Here is a 16,788-nt window from a genome sequence, read left to right as displayed (position 1 = left end):
TGTTAGACTACTTACTGGAGTAGTAGATTAGATTTAATCTAGATGTCATCAGAATTTATTCTTGCCACAGTCTGGACCTCATCCATAATGTTAGCACTAGACCCATGTGACTATTGAGCACTTGAAATATGGCTATTTCAAATTGATATGTACTGTAAGTCTAAAATGCACAACAGATTTTGAAGACTTAGTTTGACAAAAAAAGAGTATAAAATATCTGATTAATACTTTTTAAATTTAATATATGTTGAAATGATAGTATTTCAGATATACTGGGTTAAATATACTATTATGATTATTATCAGCTGTTAATTTTTTTTTTTTAAAGATTCTACTTATTTATTTGACAGAGAGAGCTCACAAGTAGATGGAGAGGCAGGCAGAGATGGGGGGGGGGAGCAGGCTCCCTGCTGAGCAGAGAGCCCGACGCGGGACTCGATCCCAGGACCCTGAGATCATGACCTGAGCCGGAAGGCAGCGGCCCAACCCACTGAGCCACCCAGGCGCCCCTATCAGCTGTTAATTTTTACATTTAAATGTGATCATAGGCTCATATTATATTTCTATTGGATGGTACTGGTCTAGAACATCTATGTTTTGGAATAGTGATTTCATCAGTATATTGGAAAACAATGTCTACAATAATTTTTTTCTACAATAATTTTTTTAAAGATTTTATTTATTTATTTGACAGAGAGATCACAAGCAGGTGGGGGTGGGGGGTGGGGGGTGTAGCAGACTCCCCGCTGAGCAGAGAGCCCAATGCGGGACTCGATTCCAGGACCCTGAGATCACGACCTGAGCCGAAGGCAGAGGCTTAACCCACTGAACCACCCAGGCACCCCAATAATGTTTTATTTTTAATTTTAGTTCCACTCTATTACATATTTTGTTATGACAGAAAGCAGTAGCCCATTAACTACTCATGGTCATTATTACTTATTAACATGTAAATTCTTTAAAAGGCAAAAATATGAAAGCTATTTAATGTCATTTAAAACTACTGTCCTGACTTTTGTACTATAAATGTTATAATTTTCTTTTTTTCCTTTTTTTTAATTAAAAAATTTTTATTTTATTTGACAGAGATCACAAGTAGGCAGAAAGGCAGGCAGAGAGAGAGGGGAAAGCAGACTTCCTGCTGAGCAGAGAGCCTGATGCGGGGCTGGATCCCAGGACACTGGGATCATGACCTGAGCTGAAGGCAGAGACTTTAACCCACTGAGCCACCCAGGCGCCCCTAAATGTTATAATTTTCAATCTATATCTATTTTTTGATCCCATAAAATGTTGTTATTGTCATTTCTTAAATTATATTTATTTAGATTTACCCATATATTTATGTTTCATTGTTCTTTATTCCTTCTTGCATTGCTGTGCTTCTCTGTGCGATCATTATTCTTCTTTCTAATGAACTGCTTTTAATTTGTGTTCATGAAGGTTTGCTATTGATGAGTTTTCTCCTTTTTTGTTTGGAATCATTTTTATTTCATCTTCATTTTTAAAGAATATTTTTACTGGATAAAGAATTAGAGGTTCCTATATATATTCTTTTAGCACTTTAAAAGTGTCATCTCATTGTATAATGCCTTCCAAGGTTTCTAAGAAAATGTTTTTCCTTTGAAAATGATGTGCCTTTTATTTATCTGGCTGCTTTTTCAAATTTTCTCTATGCATTTTAAGAAATTATTTTTAATGTCCTTAGGTTTTCCTGTCTCTACCCAAATGCTCCTTGGTGTTCGCTAAAGTTCTGAATTGTGTAGGTTGATGTCTTTTTATTAGTTATGGAAAATCATCACCGACTAGCTCTTAAAATATTGCTTTTATAACATCCTCCTTTATATTTAGAAAATGCAATTACAGATATTAAATCTCTTTCTTTACTGCATCTCATGTATCTTGTATATTCTTTTCTATAATACAGACCTATTTCCTTCCTGTATTTCAGTCTGTATATTTTCTAACACTCTCTCTTCTAGTTCACTAATCTTCTCTTCAATGGTCCAATCTGCAGTTAAACACATCTCTTTCTAATGTATTCCTAATGTTAATCATTATATTTTTAATTCTATAATTTCCTTTTCATTATTGTTTATAAATTTCAATTATATGGAGAGGTTCTCTATCTTATCAACAATTTTGTCACAGTTTATTCTTTATTTATTTTAAAGGACACAAACTCTGAATCACCTTTGGATATGTTTTTATTGTCCTTTTATTCTCTCAGTTTCTATCTTTTGATTCTGTCCCCTGGCATGTCTAAGCTTGATCAAATGTTGGTCATAACTTATGAAAAATTACATAGGTAATTTGATGCTTTGTCTCATATGATCTTGCTCCAGACAGAACATCTTTTCACTTTCTCTCAGGCATCTTACGTATGGGGCAACCATCTCTTCCCAGTGTGCGATTTTGCTTGTTCAGGATCGGGCTTCATGTTTTTGTGAATGTTGATCTAATAAACATCAGGTATGTTCCCAGGGTATGAGCTTTCTGTGATCTTAGCAGGAAGTCAGTGACAATCACTAGAGTTCTTCCTCTAACATTTTTACTTTCAGTCTTTGAAACTACCAATACTCTGTGCAACTGCCTAGATCTTCAGCTGCACTTTTCACTCTACTTCTTAGTCTTTTGACACTACCCCCACATCAGATAAAATCAAACAGATGTCCTGAGGGGAAAAATAATGCATGTCCTGAGGGGAAAAATAATACAATCTCAGACTCATTTGTGTTCTTCCCTGTTCTTTGGGATTTTTGTCCCTTCATGTCCTATTGTCTTGAACTTGAACTCTAAGGTTTGTTTCTATAGACCCTGAGAGATAGTGGGTGATGATTTTCCATAATTTTATTTATTTATTGAGCCAACGTCTCAATTTAGATTCCTATCTAGTTTGTGGTTGTCTTCCATGCTTCTTAAAAACTCAAAGAGTCCTCTAAGGGAATGTGAGGCTCACTTCAATGCTATTCCCTCCTCACCTTTCTCACAAGACCTGGTTGGTGTAGCTCTCCATTCTCTTAAATAAACATAAGCAGAAATAAATTCTGTAATTTTTCTCAGAGACATGGTCTGCAGTGAGTTACTCTGCCATATCTGAAATTCTTCCTTTACTATAGCTTGCTTTCTTTCCCTTTTAGCTCTAAAAAAATTTCTAAAATCCAATAACTTTGATGGACATTTACAACTGAAAAGAATATCTCCTAAACATAATATATCTTGACATGTAACCATTTACTCAACATCCTACTAAAAAGTGCATATTCTATTTTAAGGAAATGTATGTTCTTATCAAACTTTCTTGCAAATCTATTTCTTAGTTAAGTTCAGTTAGCCAACATATAGTACATCATTAGCTTTTGATGCGGTGCCCAATAATTTGTTAGCTGCAAATCTATTCCTTTAAGATTATTGTCACATTATAAACTAAAAGAATATGTTAAGGTTGTATGGTTAGTTATTTAATTATTTTTACCAGATGTCACACAAAAATAAGTCCTTCAAAAGTGTTTTAGTACCCCAGACATGCCCACCCACATCTTAAGTCCTTTGTGAAATAAACCTTCAGAAGATAAAACCAGACTAGCTCCTTATTCAACTAATCACCACTACAGATGAACAAAAAGACTAATTCTATCTTTTCTGTTTATATGCTCTCCTAGGGTTACTACGAGAGAACCTCACAAACTGACATAAGACTTCCATTTAGAATTTCTCTGCATTTCAGTCAGTATAGTGTCATATGGAGGCTTCCTCCTTTAATTAACTTTCAGGAAAAACCATTTTATTTCACAATCAGAGAGAAATATAGTGCTTGGCTGAACTACTACATTAACTGTAAAGAAAAATGAGTGCGTTAACATGTTCAAAGGGCTGCTATCAGCTCCACTCATGTTTGGATGAAGGGGAATAAGCCATGTAACAGAAGGGTGTTGGGTGATTGAAAATGGGGAAAGAATTGCCATCTGAATACCAAATAACAGGGATGATGGTGTTAGAACAAATTTCTGGACTTCACAGGTTACCCTGTGTCAATCGAGCCACATTTTGTTCCACTGTTCCTCGTCATAATGGAAATGAACATAAAATATTTTTGTTATGTGTAGTCTCACATACATAAAACTTAGTGAAAGAATTGATATTTCTTCTGAGAAGAAATCTAGTACAGCCTCAGGCACCTAAGTGGCTCAGTTGGTTAAGTGTCTTCTGCTCAGTTCTGATCCTGGGGTCCTGAGACCCAGAACCACTCACTGGGGAGCCTGCTTCTCCCTCTCCCTCTGCTTGCAGCTTGCCATTACCCAACCCCCCACTGGCTTGTGCTCTGTCTTTCTTTCTCTGTCAAATAAATAAGTAAAATCTTAAAAAAAAAGATCTAGTATAGCCTCTTACATGTTACAAGTACATTTTATAAAAAATGTAATTATAAAGAAGCTTAATTCCCAGAATATTAACCAATGGAAAAACTAGTATATTAAATTATATTTTGAAAGTATGAACAGCTTATTTGGTTGCTATTTCTTTTCTGTTCTCTCATCTGGATTAAATACATTAATATTATGGCATAATATCCAAACTATTGCAGGTATTATATATATTTAATATATACTTTGAACTACTTTGAGTCCCCAGCAGAGTCATTAGGACAATCTAAAAGCTAGGATTATCACATAATATGAACTACCTGATATCAGTGATACTTAGTCAATCTGGTTAGAAGGAAAGAGTGTTTTGTGAAATTTTTGTATCTTTTTTTTATTTGAGGTAATGAACTAGAGGAGCGATCTGAGAGAATATTTTGGCTTAGGTTGAGAAGTGCAATAGAGACAGCACTTACTGAAACAGCTTTTCTTTCCCCACAGATATATTCTAAAGGTATTAGCTATTAACATAAAGGTAAGCTGACAGTTCTCTCACAAAGAAGCAGTTCCATTTTGATGATGCCCTCCAGCAGCTACTCAAAGACATATAATTGCGCTTCTAACCTCAAGAGATAGAAAAATCTCTTCTTGCAAGACATTTAGTTCTTTTTTTCTCAAAATTTTCCTATTACAACAGCAGTATATATATATATTCATTGCATTCTTCCTAAACATGTATTATTAACGCTTCCATATAAAACACAATGCTGAATAAAGACATCTGAAAACCCTTTCCTTTTTACTTTGTATTTCATTCTCAAACCAGAGACTACAATTACTTTCCAAATACGAGGCATCCTGAAAATAAGTACATGATGTTATTATATGTATGTGTTATCCACTTATTTTCTTATTCTTCATTTCTCTGAAATTATAAAAGTAGAGAATAAGAGTCACAAAAATATTATTTACTTTGTGTATGATTTACTTTGTGTGAAGTTTATGTATAGATAGGAGATCAAGGGAAAAGTGATTAAATTACAGCAACACACAGGGGCTCCTGGGTGGTTCAGTTGGTTAAGCATCTGACTCTTGATTTCAGCTCAGGTCATGATCTCAGGGTCCTGAGATCAAGCCCTCAGGCTGGGCTCCATGCTCAATGCAGAGTCTGCTTAGTCTCTCTCTTCCTCTCCCTCTCCCCCTTCCCCAGCTTGTGATTATTCTCTGTCTCAAAAAATAAAATGAAACTCTGAGCTCATGTTCCAGTTACGTAACCCTAACTAAAGTTCTGAATCTTTGTTCTATGGCTGTAAAAGCAGTTGGTGTGCTAGATCAGTAGTTTTCAAACATAGCTGCTGCTTCACCATTGCCAAAGGAGTTGATAAAATACCACAGCTTCCCAGTATCTAATAACTCCCCGGCTACTGTACTCTGGGATGAAGACTTGGAACCTCTATTTTCCTCTAGGCATTTATGTGGTGAAATTAAACTCTACCTACATAATTCCCAAAGTTTCTGTCATCCCTATAGTATTTTTTTCAGCAGTTGCCTGTTCATATGTCATGTGAACCATGTAAAATATAGTTTTGGTAACAGAAATTTCAGAAAAGCAAGTGCATTTGAAGTACATTACATATGTTGTAACAACCTTGCATGTATTCTTTTCAGGTAGTACCTTATGGAATTATTTTTATTGTCTTCCTCTTAATTATATTCCTCTATGATAGACCACATAATATGAAAATCTGTTCATGAAAGAAAAATAGAAAGATGAAAATTCAGAATGTGGGAGAGTTTACTGGTCACAACTCTCAAGATAATGTATTAATTATTCAATAGAACTAATTCTTATGTCTGTAATCCTAAAATTGTGTAAAAATTCTCCAGACTAGAACTAGCTGGAAGAACAGAACTAATTGGAAAAGACTCCCCCCCCCCCACCAACTGATCCTTTCCAATAATTGTATCCAATAAGTTTTTTATTTGCTTTAGTTAGTTTTCATTTCTTTCAATTGAACCATCACTATTACTTAATATTAGTTTTCCTTGAGGAAACTTGTCTCTTACATGATAATTATAGAGCTCATTTTGCGGAGGCAATTTTTTATTTAGAAATATTTTTTAATCATCTCTTGTTCTTTAGTGTTATTGACCAATTTAACCTTTGCTTAATATGTTTGTGATCAAAATATTCAATGTTATTACCAAAGGAATTTCATGAGCAGGGCAATCCACCATGTGGACACTCCCAAAATATATGCTGTTACTGCTAGACTGTCGGGGTTCCCTCTGTTGCCCAGGGTGATCATTAACTATGGTAATACAGATAAATCCCTGCTCTCACTGACACCAGAGCATGCTGCCTACAGTTCCCCAGTGTTAGAAGCAGCTAAATTGCAAACAGGATCAATGATTTGTATGATCTTCCCTTGTGACTTCTAACTCTATATCTGATTTTACCTTATTTTTAAAAGATATTTTATTTATTTATTTGACAAAAATTGAGAGACAGCAAGAGAGGGAACACAAGCAGGGGGAGGGGTGAGAGAGGGAGAAGCAGGCTCACTGCTGAGCAGGAAGCCCAATGTGGCATTCTATGCAGGGCTCGATCCTAGCACTCTGGGATCATGACCTGAGCAGAAGGCGGATGTTTAGCGACTGAGCCACCCAGGTTCCCCTGATTTTAAAGATATTACTTCTTTTCTTGCTTTCTGGTATGTTAATTAATACTACATAGTGTATTTTTTCCAGCCGGAAGCTATTAAAAAACTAGCACTGTACTTCATTTTTAGCAGCTCTGCAAAATTATCTACCTCTTTATCTCCAAGGTTGTTGAAAATGTACTTTATGTGCCCTAATTTCCATTACTTTAAATCAGACCTTACCAGTGATTATCCCTAAATTTGGAGGAAATGCATGAAGCAGTTTTCATGGGATTTAATACTAAACCTTTAGAAATTAAAAATGTATCTCTACAAAGAAATTATATATCATATTTAACAGAGACTATTTATTTAGAAATTATATATATACTATCTATAAACTATATATACTATAAACTATAATCTAAAAAACTATTTGTAGTTTACTTTTGTAGTATATCGTTTAAAAGCTGAGACTTCTCTATAAAACTCAACAAAGCTTCTATTTATAATATTGCACTCATAACTACTGAACATGAATTTGTTTATGTAGTACCCCCTGTATTACTTACACCTAGAGTTCTAATAAATGACAAGCACTGAAAAATATTAGAGGCTTGTCTGCAGAATTATCTCATGCACGTGCACACGTGTGTGTGTGTGTGTGTGTATGTGTGTAAAACTTTAAGTAGGCTACTTCTCCAAAATTTTTTACCTAATTCTTGAAGGGTGAGGAGTGTTTTCTCTATGTTCCTTTGAAAGTAATGTACTTAGCATAGAAGAAAGGATATGAGATTTGGGGAAGTGGTTTTGAGCTAATGACGTTCAGTTAGAGACAAAACTTTGGGTGATGCTAATTAACACAATAATAAAGATGACAATTTTTCTGAACAAGAAGAAAGGTCTGTAGAAGAGGATAACATCAATCCATGAGATACCACTTAATATTTCACAGAGCAGCTTCTATATGAGGCAACAGATAATTAAAAACCAAGTTGACATCAAGAAAGAAAATTCAAGATCATGTCTTAGTCAGGGCCCCTTCAGCACAGTGAAATAAGTCTTTCATTATACACTTATGTCTAAAATCATACTTTACTACATTAAGTAACAAATATTATGTAATAATGACTGAGGAGTCAAGAAAGTTTCATTAAGCATCTACTTAGCATGACAGTGAAGTGCATAGCAGATTTAAGAAATGTGTCCATTAAAAACAATTAAAATTTTTCATTGATAGTATTTAAAAGGTTATAGCTCAGCTGTCTAGATAATTCAGATATCCAGAATGATATATACTCTGAGGATTATGATTTTATCTTCATATGAGGTAGATCTTATTAATGAACTGTCTTTGGTTTGCCTTGGTGCCTATCCATATAATTTTCTCTACAGTCAAATAATGAAAGATTCAAAGTGGGTTTTAATATCATTCTTAGTAGATAACATCATAGGGGAGGCATAAATTCATTACTGAAGCTTGTCTTCTCTTCTGAAGGTTAAATATGCCTTAAATCTTGTTGCAAAATGATTTATAAAAAGAAAGACACTATTCTAAAAACAAAAATTTTCTCGTTTTGAATTTCATCTTGTAAATTGCTTCAAAAGTGAATGGGGATCTATGTAATCTATAGGATTATGTGGAATATTACACTTAAACCCAGATTCTTAGAGCGTGTTTCTTACTTGCATAAATTCATATTTTTAAAAAAAAATTTTACTTATATATTTGACAGACAGAGATCACAAGTAGGCAGAGAGACAGGCAGAGAGAGAGAGGAGGAAGCAGGCTCCCTGCTGAGCAGAGAGCCCAATGTGGGGCTCAATCCCAGGACCCTGGGATCATGACCTGAGCCGAAGGCAGCTGCTTAACCAACTGAGCCACCCAGGCGTCCCTCAATAATAGTCATTTTAAAAGAAAGTGGAAAAGCATATTATTCAGAATATATGTCCACACACTCCCACTATATTTAACCACTATATTTATACTAGTTTGAACATTCTTTACTTCATGTTATTGAAGCCCTTCCATTTTTTTATCATTTCCCTTCGATTCTCTATTATCTCTAAAAATACGTGTCTACTTCAACAATCTAGATACATTTTATTTACAATATTTTTTTGTTAATCTGGACATTTTTACAATCTGGGTGCATTTCTCTTCACATATGTGTTTGATATGCTGTGTATAATGTTAGAAGTTGGATTTCTGGGGAGGCAGTCTCTGGTAGGCAGAAGGTTTAACATGCAGGATGTGTTTTAGGGATCCCGGGATCCACACTTACAGAAGAGAGGTGGGGCAGCAGGACTGAGCAGAGGGAGAAGTTGAGGTACCATCCAAGCTCAGCAGCAGCCCTAGTCAACCCACCGCGGTGCTCTGCAGACGAAGTGGGACTTTCGCGGTTGTGCCGAGTCGGACTAAGATGGCTGACCTTTATACTCCCGTATATTTTAGTCACGGGGGCTTGGGGGGGGGGGAGGGGGTCACCTCGGGAATGAGTGTGACCTTGTGCAAGGCAGCTCTGTGTAGCCTAACCAGTCCCTTGAAGGGGCTGTGAGTTCAGAGCTGTCTGGCAAGCATGCCCCAGCAGCTGAGGCGATTAAGTCCTTCACCAAAGGAACCTGGGTATTGCATCTCACTGTCCACTACATGGACCAGTGAGTATCTCCATGAGTTTATCTTACCTCAACGTAAAAGATACTCTCATAATACTCTAGGGATTGATTTTTCTTTCTTATTTGGAACCATGTTGATTATAAGAGAAGAGCTGTCATGTTTAAAACTTTTGTAAATGAAGAATTATTTATTTCGTAAAGGAAGTAGCTTAGATTTTTAGCTTTGAGATAACCAATATATTCACAGGTTGACCTTGCTGGAAGCAGGGTTCACCTCTATGTATGGACACCCTCTACAATTCTGAATGCTAAACGCTCTCCTACACTGATGGCTGCTGACCTGAACTTTTAAACACTATTAGATCAGCATGATAAAGCTGACTTAGAGCAAACACCGAGGAGTGACTCCTGTTATTTCGTCGCTGGTCTCCTCTCACTGCTATTGCTTAAGGGAGATTAAGCTGCGACTTTAAAACAAAATTGTTTTAACTGCCGTGCCCTGAGTGCCATAAACTGTATCCTATTTACTTGCCCTAAACTATTTTTGGCCAGTTACTTCATACGTCTGCCTAGAGGTCTCAGGTTCTGCGGAGACATACAGGTAGGTAGCGAACTGGTTCACTGTCCCGCTGCCTAAGCTCCCTGCACATTGCTTACTTTGTTAAATAAGCTCATAATTTCAAATCTGATTCTGCTCCAGGTTTCTGTGTTCTGTATTTGGCCATCTGGTTCCTTCACTGTTTCCTTTGTGATCAATCTCATCCCTGAGACAACCTCTTTCTGCTTCAGGTCTTTTTCTTTATTGTTAGAGAATTAAGTGCTTGTTCCCACCTTTGTTAATCATATCCTTATCTCTGAGTTTGATTCTTTCTGGGGCATTTGGTGACTTTTCTTTTATCATCACTAACCTTTTTAATTTTGCATAAATCCTTTCTGCTTACTGATAAAATTGGCTCATTCCATTAAGGCATCAATTTTGTGTGTTTATTTTCCTTGTAGTGGCAGACTTTCTGGTGCTCTGGTCTAAACTTGTCTGTAAATACCGCAAAATTTCCACCAATGGATAGACACAAAGGACCCATGCCCTCACCAAAACCAAAGTGCTAACAGAAGACATGAACAGACATTTCTGCAAAAAAGACATCCAAATGGCCAAAAGACGCATGAAAAAGTGCTCCATATCACTCAGCATCAGGGAAACACAAATCAAAACCACAGTGAAATACCACCTCATACCAGTCAGAATAGCTAAAATTAACATGTCAGGAAGCAACAGATGTTGGTGAGGATGCAGAGAAAGGGGAACCCTCCTATACTGTTGGTGGGAATGCAAGCTGGTATAGCCACTCTGGAAAACAATATGGAGGTTCCTCAAAAAGGTGAAAATAGAGCAACCCTACGACCCAGCAATTGCACTACTGGGTATTTACCCTAAAGATACAAATGTAGTGATCCAAGGGAGCACTTGCACCTGAATGTTTATAGCAGCAATGTCCACAATAGCCTAACTATGGAAAGAACCTAGATGTCCATCAACATATGAATAGATAAAGAAGATGTATATATATGTATATACACACACACACACACACACACACACACACACACACACATATGATATCCAGCCATCAAAAAAGCAAAACCTTGTCATTTGCAATGACATGGATGGAAGTAGAGGGTATTATGCTAAGTGAGAAATAAGTAAATCAAAGAAAAACAATTATCATATGATCTCTCTGATAGGAGGAATTTGAGATGCAGGGTGGGGATCTTGGGGGGAAGGGAGGGAAAAAAATGAATCAAGATGGGACCGGGGAGGGATACAAACCATAAGAGACCCTTAATCTCAGGAAACAGACTGATGGTTGCTGGGGGGTGGTGGGGGGAGGAATAGGGTGGCTGGGTTATGGACATTGGGGAGGATATGTGCTATGGTGAGTGCTGTGAATTGTGTAAGACTGATGATTCATAGATCTGACCCCTGAAGCAAATAATACATTTTACGTTAAAAAAAAAAAAAGAACAAAGATAAAATAAAGTACAAATTTTCACAGGGTGCCTGGGTAGCTCAGTCAGTTAAACATCTGCCTTCAGCTCAGGTCATGATCCCAGGGTTCTGAGATTGAGTTCTGAATGGGACTCCCTGCTCAGTGGGGAGTCTACTTCTCCCTCTACCTCTGCCTGTCGTTCTCTTTCTCTCTGACAGATAAATAAAAGTTACCAAAAATACACATTTTCACAAAAAATATAGGCGAGTCTTAAATGTTCAATAAGTCTTTATAGCTTCTCACCATTTCTTTTTGTTAAAAATCTATTTTGCTTAACTCCTAGATTCCTTTTTGTTTTTTCTAATGATTCGTAGTCTTAGGCAGGCAGATTTATTATTTACCCAAGAGACAAAAAATATTTTGTAAGTATAAATTATAGTCATTCTGAAAGCCAGTGTACGTTACGATTATTTCAATCCCAGCAAGAAGGGTTTATCTTAAATTCAGTATTATTTTATGAAATAGGAATATGATAATAGCCATAATATCAATAGAAATATGATTTTTAAAAATAGTCCTATTGATTTCTTTAAACTATAAAGTTTATCTATAGTAACCCATTGTACCTGTTATCCAGACATTCTCTACAATGTACAGGTACATTGAAAGCTATAAGCACTGCTAAAAATATTAAAGAAGACCTAAATAAATGGAAAAACATTGCGTGCTCATGGATTGGAAGACATGATATTGTTAAATGGAATTATTCCCTAAAACAACATACATATTAATGATATATAATGATACATATAATACATATAATGATCAAAATATCAATTTTTTTTAAGAAATGTGTATTAAGGAGAGCACATGTTGTGATGACCATCATTATTATATTATACACAACTAATTCTGGTTTGGGTATTATACACAACTAATAAATTGTTGAACACTATATCAAAAACTAATGATGTACTATATGTTGGCTAACTGAACATAATAATAAACAAATCTAACAAAATAAAAAAATAGTAATAAAAAATAAATTTAAACAAAAAGAAATGGAAGAGCTAATTATAAAATTTATATGGAATTCCAAGAGACCACGAATAGCCAAAACAATCTTGGAGATGAACAAAGTTGGAGTAGTCATACTTCTTAATTCCAGAACTCACTACAAAGCTATAGTAATCAAACGGGTGTAGTACTGACTTAAGGACCGACACATAGATTAATGGAATAGAATTTAGAATATAGAAATAAACCAACATGGTTGTGATCAATTTATTTTGAAAAGGGTACCCAAACCATCCAATGGAAAAGAATATTGTCTTTTTCAAATGATGTTAGGACAATTGGGTATACACATGCAAAAGAATGAAATTAGACTCTTTCCTCATACTATAGACAAAAATTAAGTAAATGGAATAAAGAAATAAATGTCAGAATTAAAACTACAAAATTCTTAGAAGAAAACAAAAGTAAATCTCATGACCTTGGAGTTGGCAATGGTTTCTTAGATATAACACCAAAAACATAAGCAACAAAGGAAAAAAATTGTTGAATGGGACTTCATCAAAATTAAAAAACATTTATACATCAAAGGACATACTGTCAGGAAAGTGAAAATGAAACCCACAAAATGGGACCAAATATTTGCAAATAATATGAAAAGAATCTAGTATCCAGAGTATGTAAAAGACCCTTACTATCAACAACAAAAAACCAAACAACCCAATTAAAAATTGCATGAAGTACTTGAACAGAAATTTCTCCAAAGGAAAAATAAATAAAAAATTTGCCAAAGATATACTAATGATCAGTAAGCACACACACAAAAATGCTTATCCTTTGTCATCCAGGATTGCAAATCAAAGCACAATGAGGTACCAAATAACACCTAGGATGATGAAAATAATAATAAGAAGAAGAAATAAGAAATATTGCAAGGATATGGAGAAACTGGATCACCCATATATTGCTGGTGTGTAAAATGGCTCAGCTACTATGAAAAACAGTTTGGCAGTGTTTCAATCTCTTAAACATAGAATTACCACGTGATCCAACTATTCCAATCCTAGGTATATACTCCAAAGAATTTAAAACAGATATTCAAACAAAACCTTGTACCTGAATATTCCTAACAGTACTATTTAGAGTAGTCAAAAAGATATAAACAACCCTGATGTTGATAAACTGATGAATGGATAAACAAAATGTGGTATATCTATACAATAGAATATCATCCAGCCATAAAGAGTAATGAAGCACTGGGCTATGCTATAGTGTGGATAACTCTGAAAACATGAAGCTTAGTAGAAGTTTAAGCCAGACACAAAGACCACATATTATATGACTCTGTTTACATGAAACATCCAGAAGAGGACAATCTGTAAAGACAGAAAGCAGATGAGTGGTTGCCAGGGTTTGTGAATAGAGAGAAAGGGGTAGTGACTGTTTAGTGGGTATGGAGGTCCCTTTTGGGGTAATGAGAATATTTTGGAACTAGACTGAGCTGAGACATTGTGACATTGTGAACATACTAAATGCTACCAAATTGCACACTTTAAAATAGTTAAAATGGTGAATTTTATGTTGCGAATTTTACAACTAAAAAATGACTTATGAAAAAAAAAAAAAGATGCCTCACCAATGTACATTCTTTTTAAGTCTAATTTCTCCTCAAACTAGAAACTTCTTTCCAAATTGTTGTAATCGGTAGAGTTTTATCTTAAAGTCCAAATGAAAGAATATCTGAGGACTCTTCCTTATTATTACACGTGACAGCATGTGATGGTAATCAATTTACTTGGTCTGTTAAGAATGTTATTTAGTTTAGTAGATACTAAGTCTTGCCCCCAAACCAGAAATTCTGTAACTGTATTAAAGAGTGTAACTTGGATCATACGAGCAAGTCTAATCACATGTTTGTTTTACTAAATGGTAAAATCACTAGAAAAGTTTTGGTGTCCCCTGGCATAGATTTGTGGGGCTATTTCCACACACTTGTCATCCCCCAAATTGTAATTCCCATCTGTAAGTCTTTGAGCTAGAAGAGCCCTGGACCTGCGTGACATCAATATAAATAGGTCATCACAATGATTCTTAAGTTTTCTGCCTCATTGTGGTAAAATTGATCAAACTCAGAAGGGCCATCTCTACCCAGCCTCTTGCTTTGAAAAGAGCAATCATGCTCTCTAAGCACTGGCGACACAGTCATTGGTTTTGGAATCAATGGAGCATTCCGGGTAACATTGGATTGCTGATTGGCAGCAGGAAAATGGGTAAGAATGTTTCAAACTTCATAAAAAATGAAAGCAAGTAAACATTAAATTACATGAAATCACATCTGCTCCAGCTGCTCGTATCTGAGGATTTACCTTGAGACAGACATGAAATGGCTAACATTCAACTTCAGAAATTCAAAAATCGACCAGCTACCCTGATCTTGGAGTCTAATACCCAGGATTCCAGGGGAGACTAGAATGTTGACTTAAGGGCTCTTTCAGATATTTCATTTTGAAAGTTTTTATCAGTTTTCAAGAACTGGGATCCTTGATTGTGGGCTTGGATATAAAAGTACAACCCCCAACACTCACAACAAAAAGCCCCACATTACTTTACAGGCAAAAGCTGTTCAGGCACAGTGCTTTCCCAGACAAAAGCTATGTTCATATACTGCAAGTGTAGGGGAGACAGTCTTGTTGAAATAAATGCCAAGTCACACTTTGATCTCATAATGAAGCGACAGAGTAGAAATAATGATTTTTTTTCAAATTAATATGGATTTTTCAGATGAAAAATATGGAATTTTTGTTCTTTGTGGTTTTTTTTAAGCTTTGTCTCTTCTGCCCCTTCCCCCCGCCTCTCTGCAGGTGCCTCCACTGATGCTTTTAAATGCATCCATCTGTCAAAATAGTGTCAAGGAGTGAGACGAGTTTGTCCTTAATCCTCCTGGTACTGTTTCGGGAAGTTGACTTTAAGTTACAGTGTTTCATTTGGACTTCTGCAGACATCTCTAATCCTGAAATTCTAACACACTGTACATAATTTGTACTTTACTTCTTTGGTACCTTTTGTTTCTTTGACAGATGGCTGCTGCCAAAAATCAGCTTGGGTGGGGAGCTAAAGTTCCAAGAAATATAAGAATTGCATGCATACCTAATATCCCTTCGGTTTATTCTTGCACTCCACATGATAAACAGAGACCTGAACCAGAGTTCCTGCCTTCTGGGATGGCCCTTACCAATGATGGCTTTGTCTCTTATTTGAGTCCCAGTTCCCTAGTCTGTAAATCAGACATAATTGTGTTTGTCATCTCCTTTACTTCACCAGGGGATTTTAAGGATTGCAAAACCACATAGCACATGACAGTATAAAATGCTACAGTAATGGTTAAAATGAAGAATGACCTTGTCTCACCAATGAGTAATTTACTCTCAGGGAGTAAGTTAGGCATCTGGGATGTGAATTAACTCTCTCTGACCACGAGGGCGCCGTTCTCAGCTGAATGCTAGAGGGCATGAAAGAATATAGTGTTGCCATAGGAGGCCAGAGTACTTCTGCCCTTCCCACTATGCCTATATTTTTAAGATAACTAAAAATTTACAAGGAGATATTAGGCACTCTTGGGAAATATAAAAATTTAATCTGGGAAATCATCCCAGTCTTACTGAACTAACCTCAAATATCTATCCCTTTCACACAATAAACTAAAATCTTTTCATGCCATCGGGTTCTCCTCCGGAAGTCAGCTTTAGAGACTAGAAGCATGAATGGGTCATAGTTGTTCTTCACAGCTCATGGTAGCTTTATAGTAGCTTCTTTTATCCTATTGATAAATGGATTATTATCACATTGTAATGATGTGTATTCTTTTGAGTTCACAACTTATTTTCAAAGTTAGTGATCATTTTATATTAGTTTGCTAGGACCACTAGGGTAACAGTATCACAGATCTGGTTGCTTAAACAACAGAAAGGCATTGTCTCTTGTTTCCTGGAGACTAGAAAACCCATGTCCACGCTGGATCCTTCTGAAGGCTGTGAGGAGAAATCTGCTGCATTCTTCACTCCTAGCTTCTGGGGGCTCGACAGTGCTCTTCGGCCATCATTAACGTCTCCTTCATTACCTTGATCTGTGCCTTTACCTTCACTTGGCATTTTCTGTGTGTGCATGTCTGTGTCC

At 36.0% G+C, this 16,788-nt stretch overlaps 1 protein-coding gene across 1 annotated transcript in view; it reads left to right on the top strand.

Moving 5' to 3' along the window:
• STPG2 (sperm tail PG-rich repeat containing 2) overlaps positions 1-5,146 on the top strand; it is a 578,171-nt gene extending 573,025 nt beyond the window's left edge. The window contains exon 14 of the mRNA XM_047718028.1: positions 4,857-5,146. Within this exon, the coding sequence (XP_047573984.1) occupies position 4,857 (1 nt within the window). The 3' untranslated portion in view covers positions 4,858-5,146. The remainder of the gene's footprint in view (positions 1-4,856) is intronic.
• The last annotated feature ends 11,642 nt before the right edge of the window (positions 5,147-16,788 follow it).

Source organism: Lutra lutra, chromosome 2 (assembly GCF_902655055.1).
Source record: "Lutra lutra chromosome 2, mLutLut1.2, whole genome shotgun sequence".
In the NCBI taxonomy this organism is placed as follows: domain Eukaryota; kingdom Metazoa; phylum Chordata; class Mammalia; order Carnivora; family Mustelidae; genus Lutra; species Lutra lutra.
This window is presented reverse-complemented; position numbering and strand designations above follow the sequence as displayed.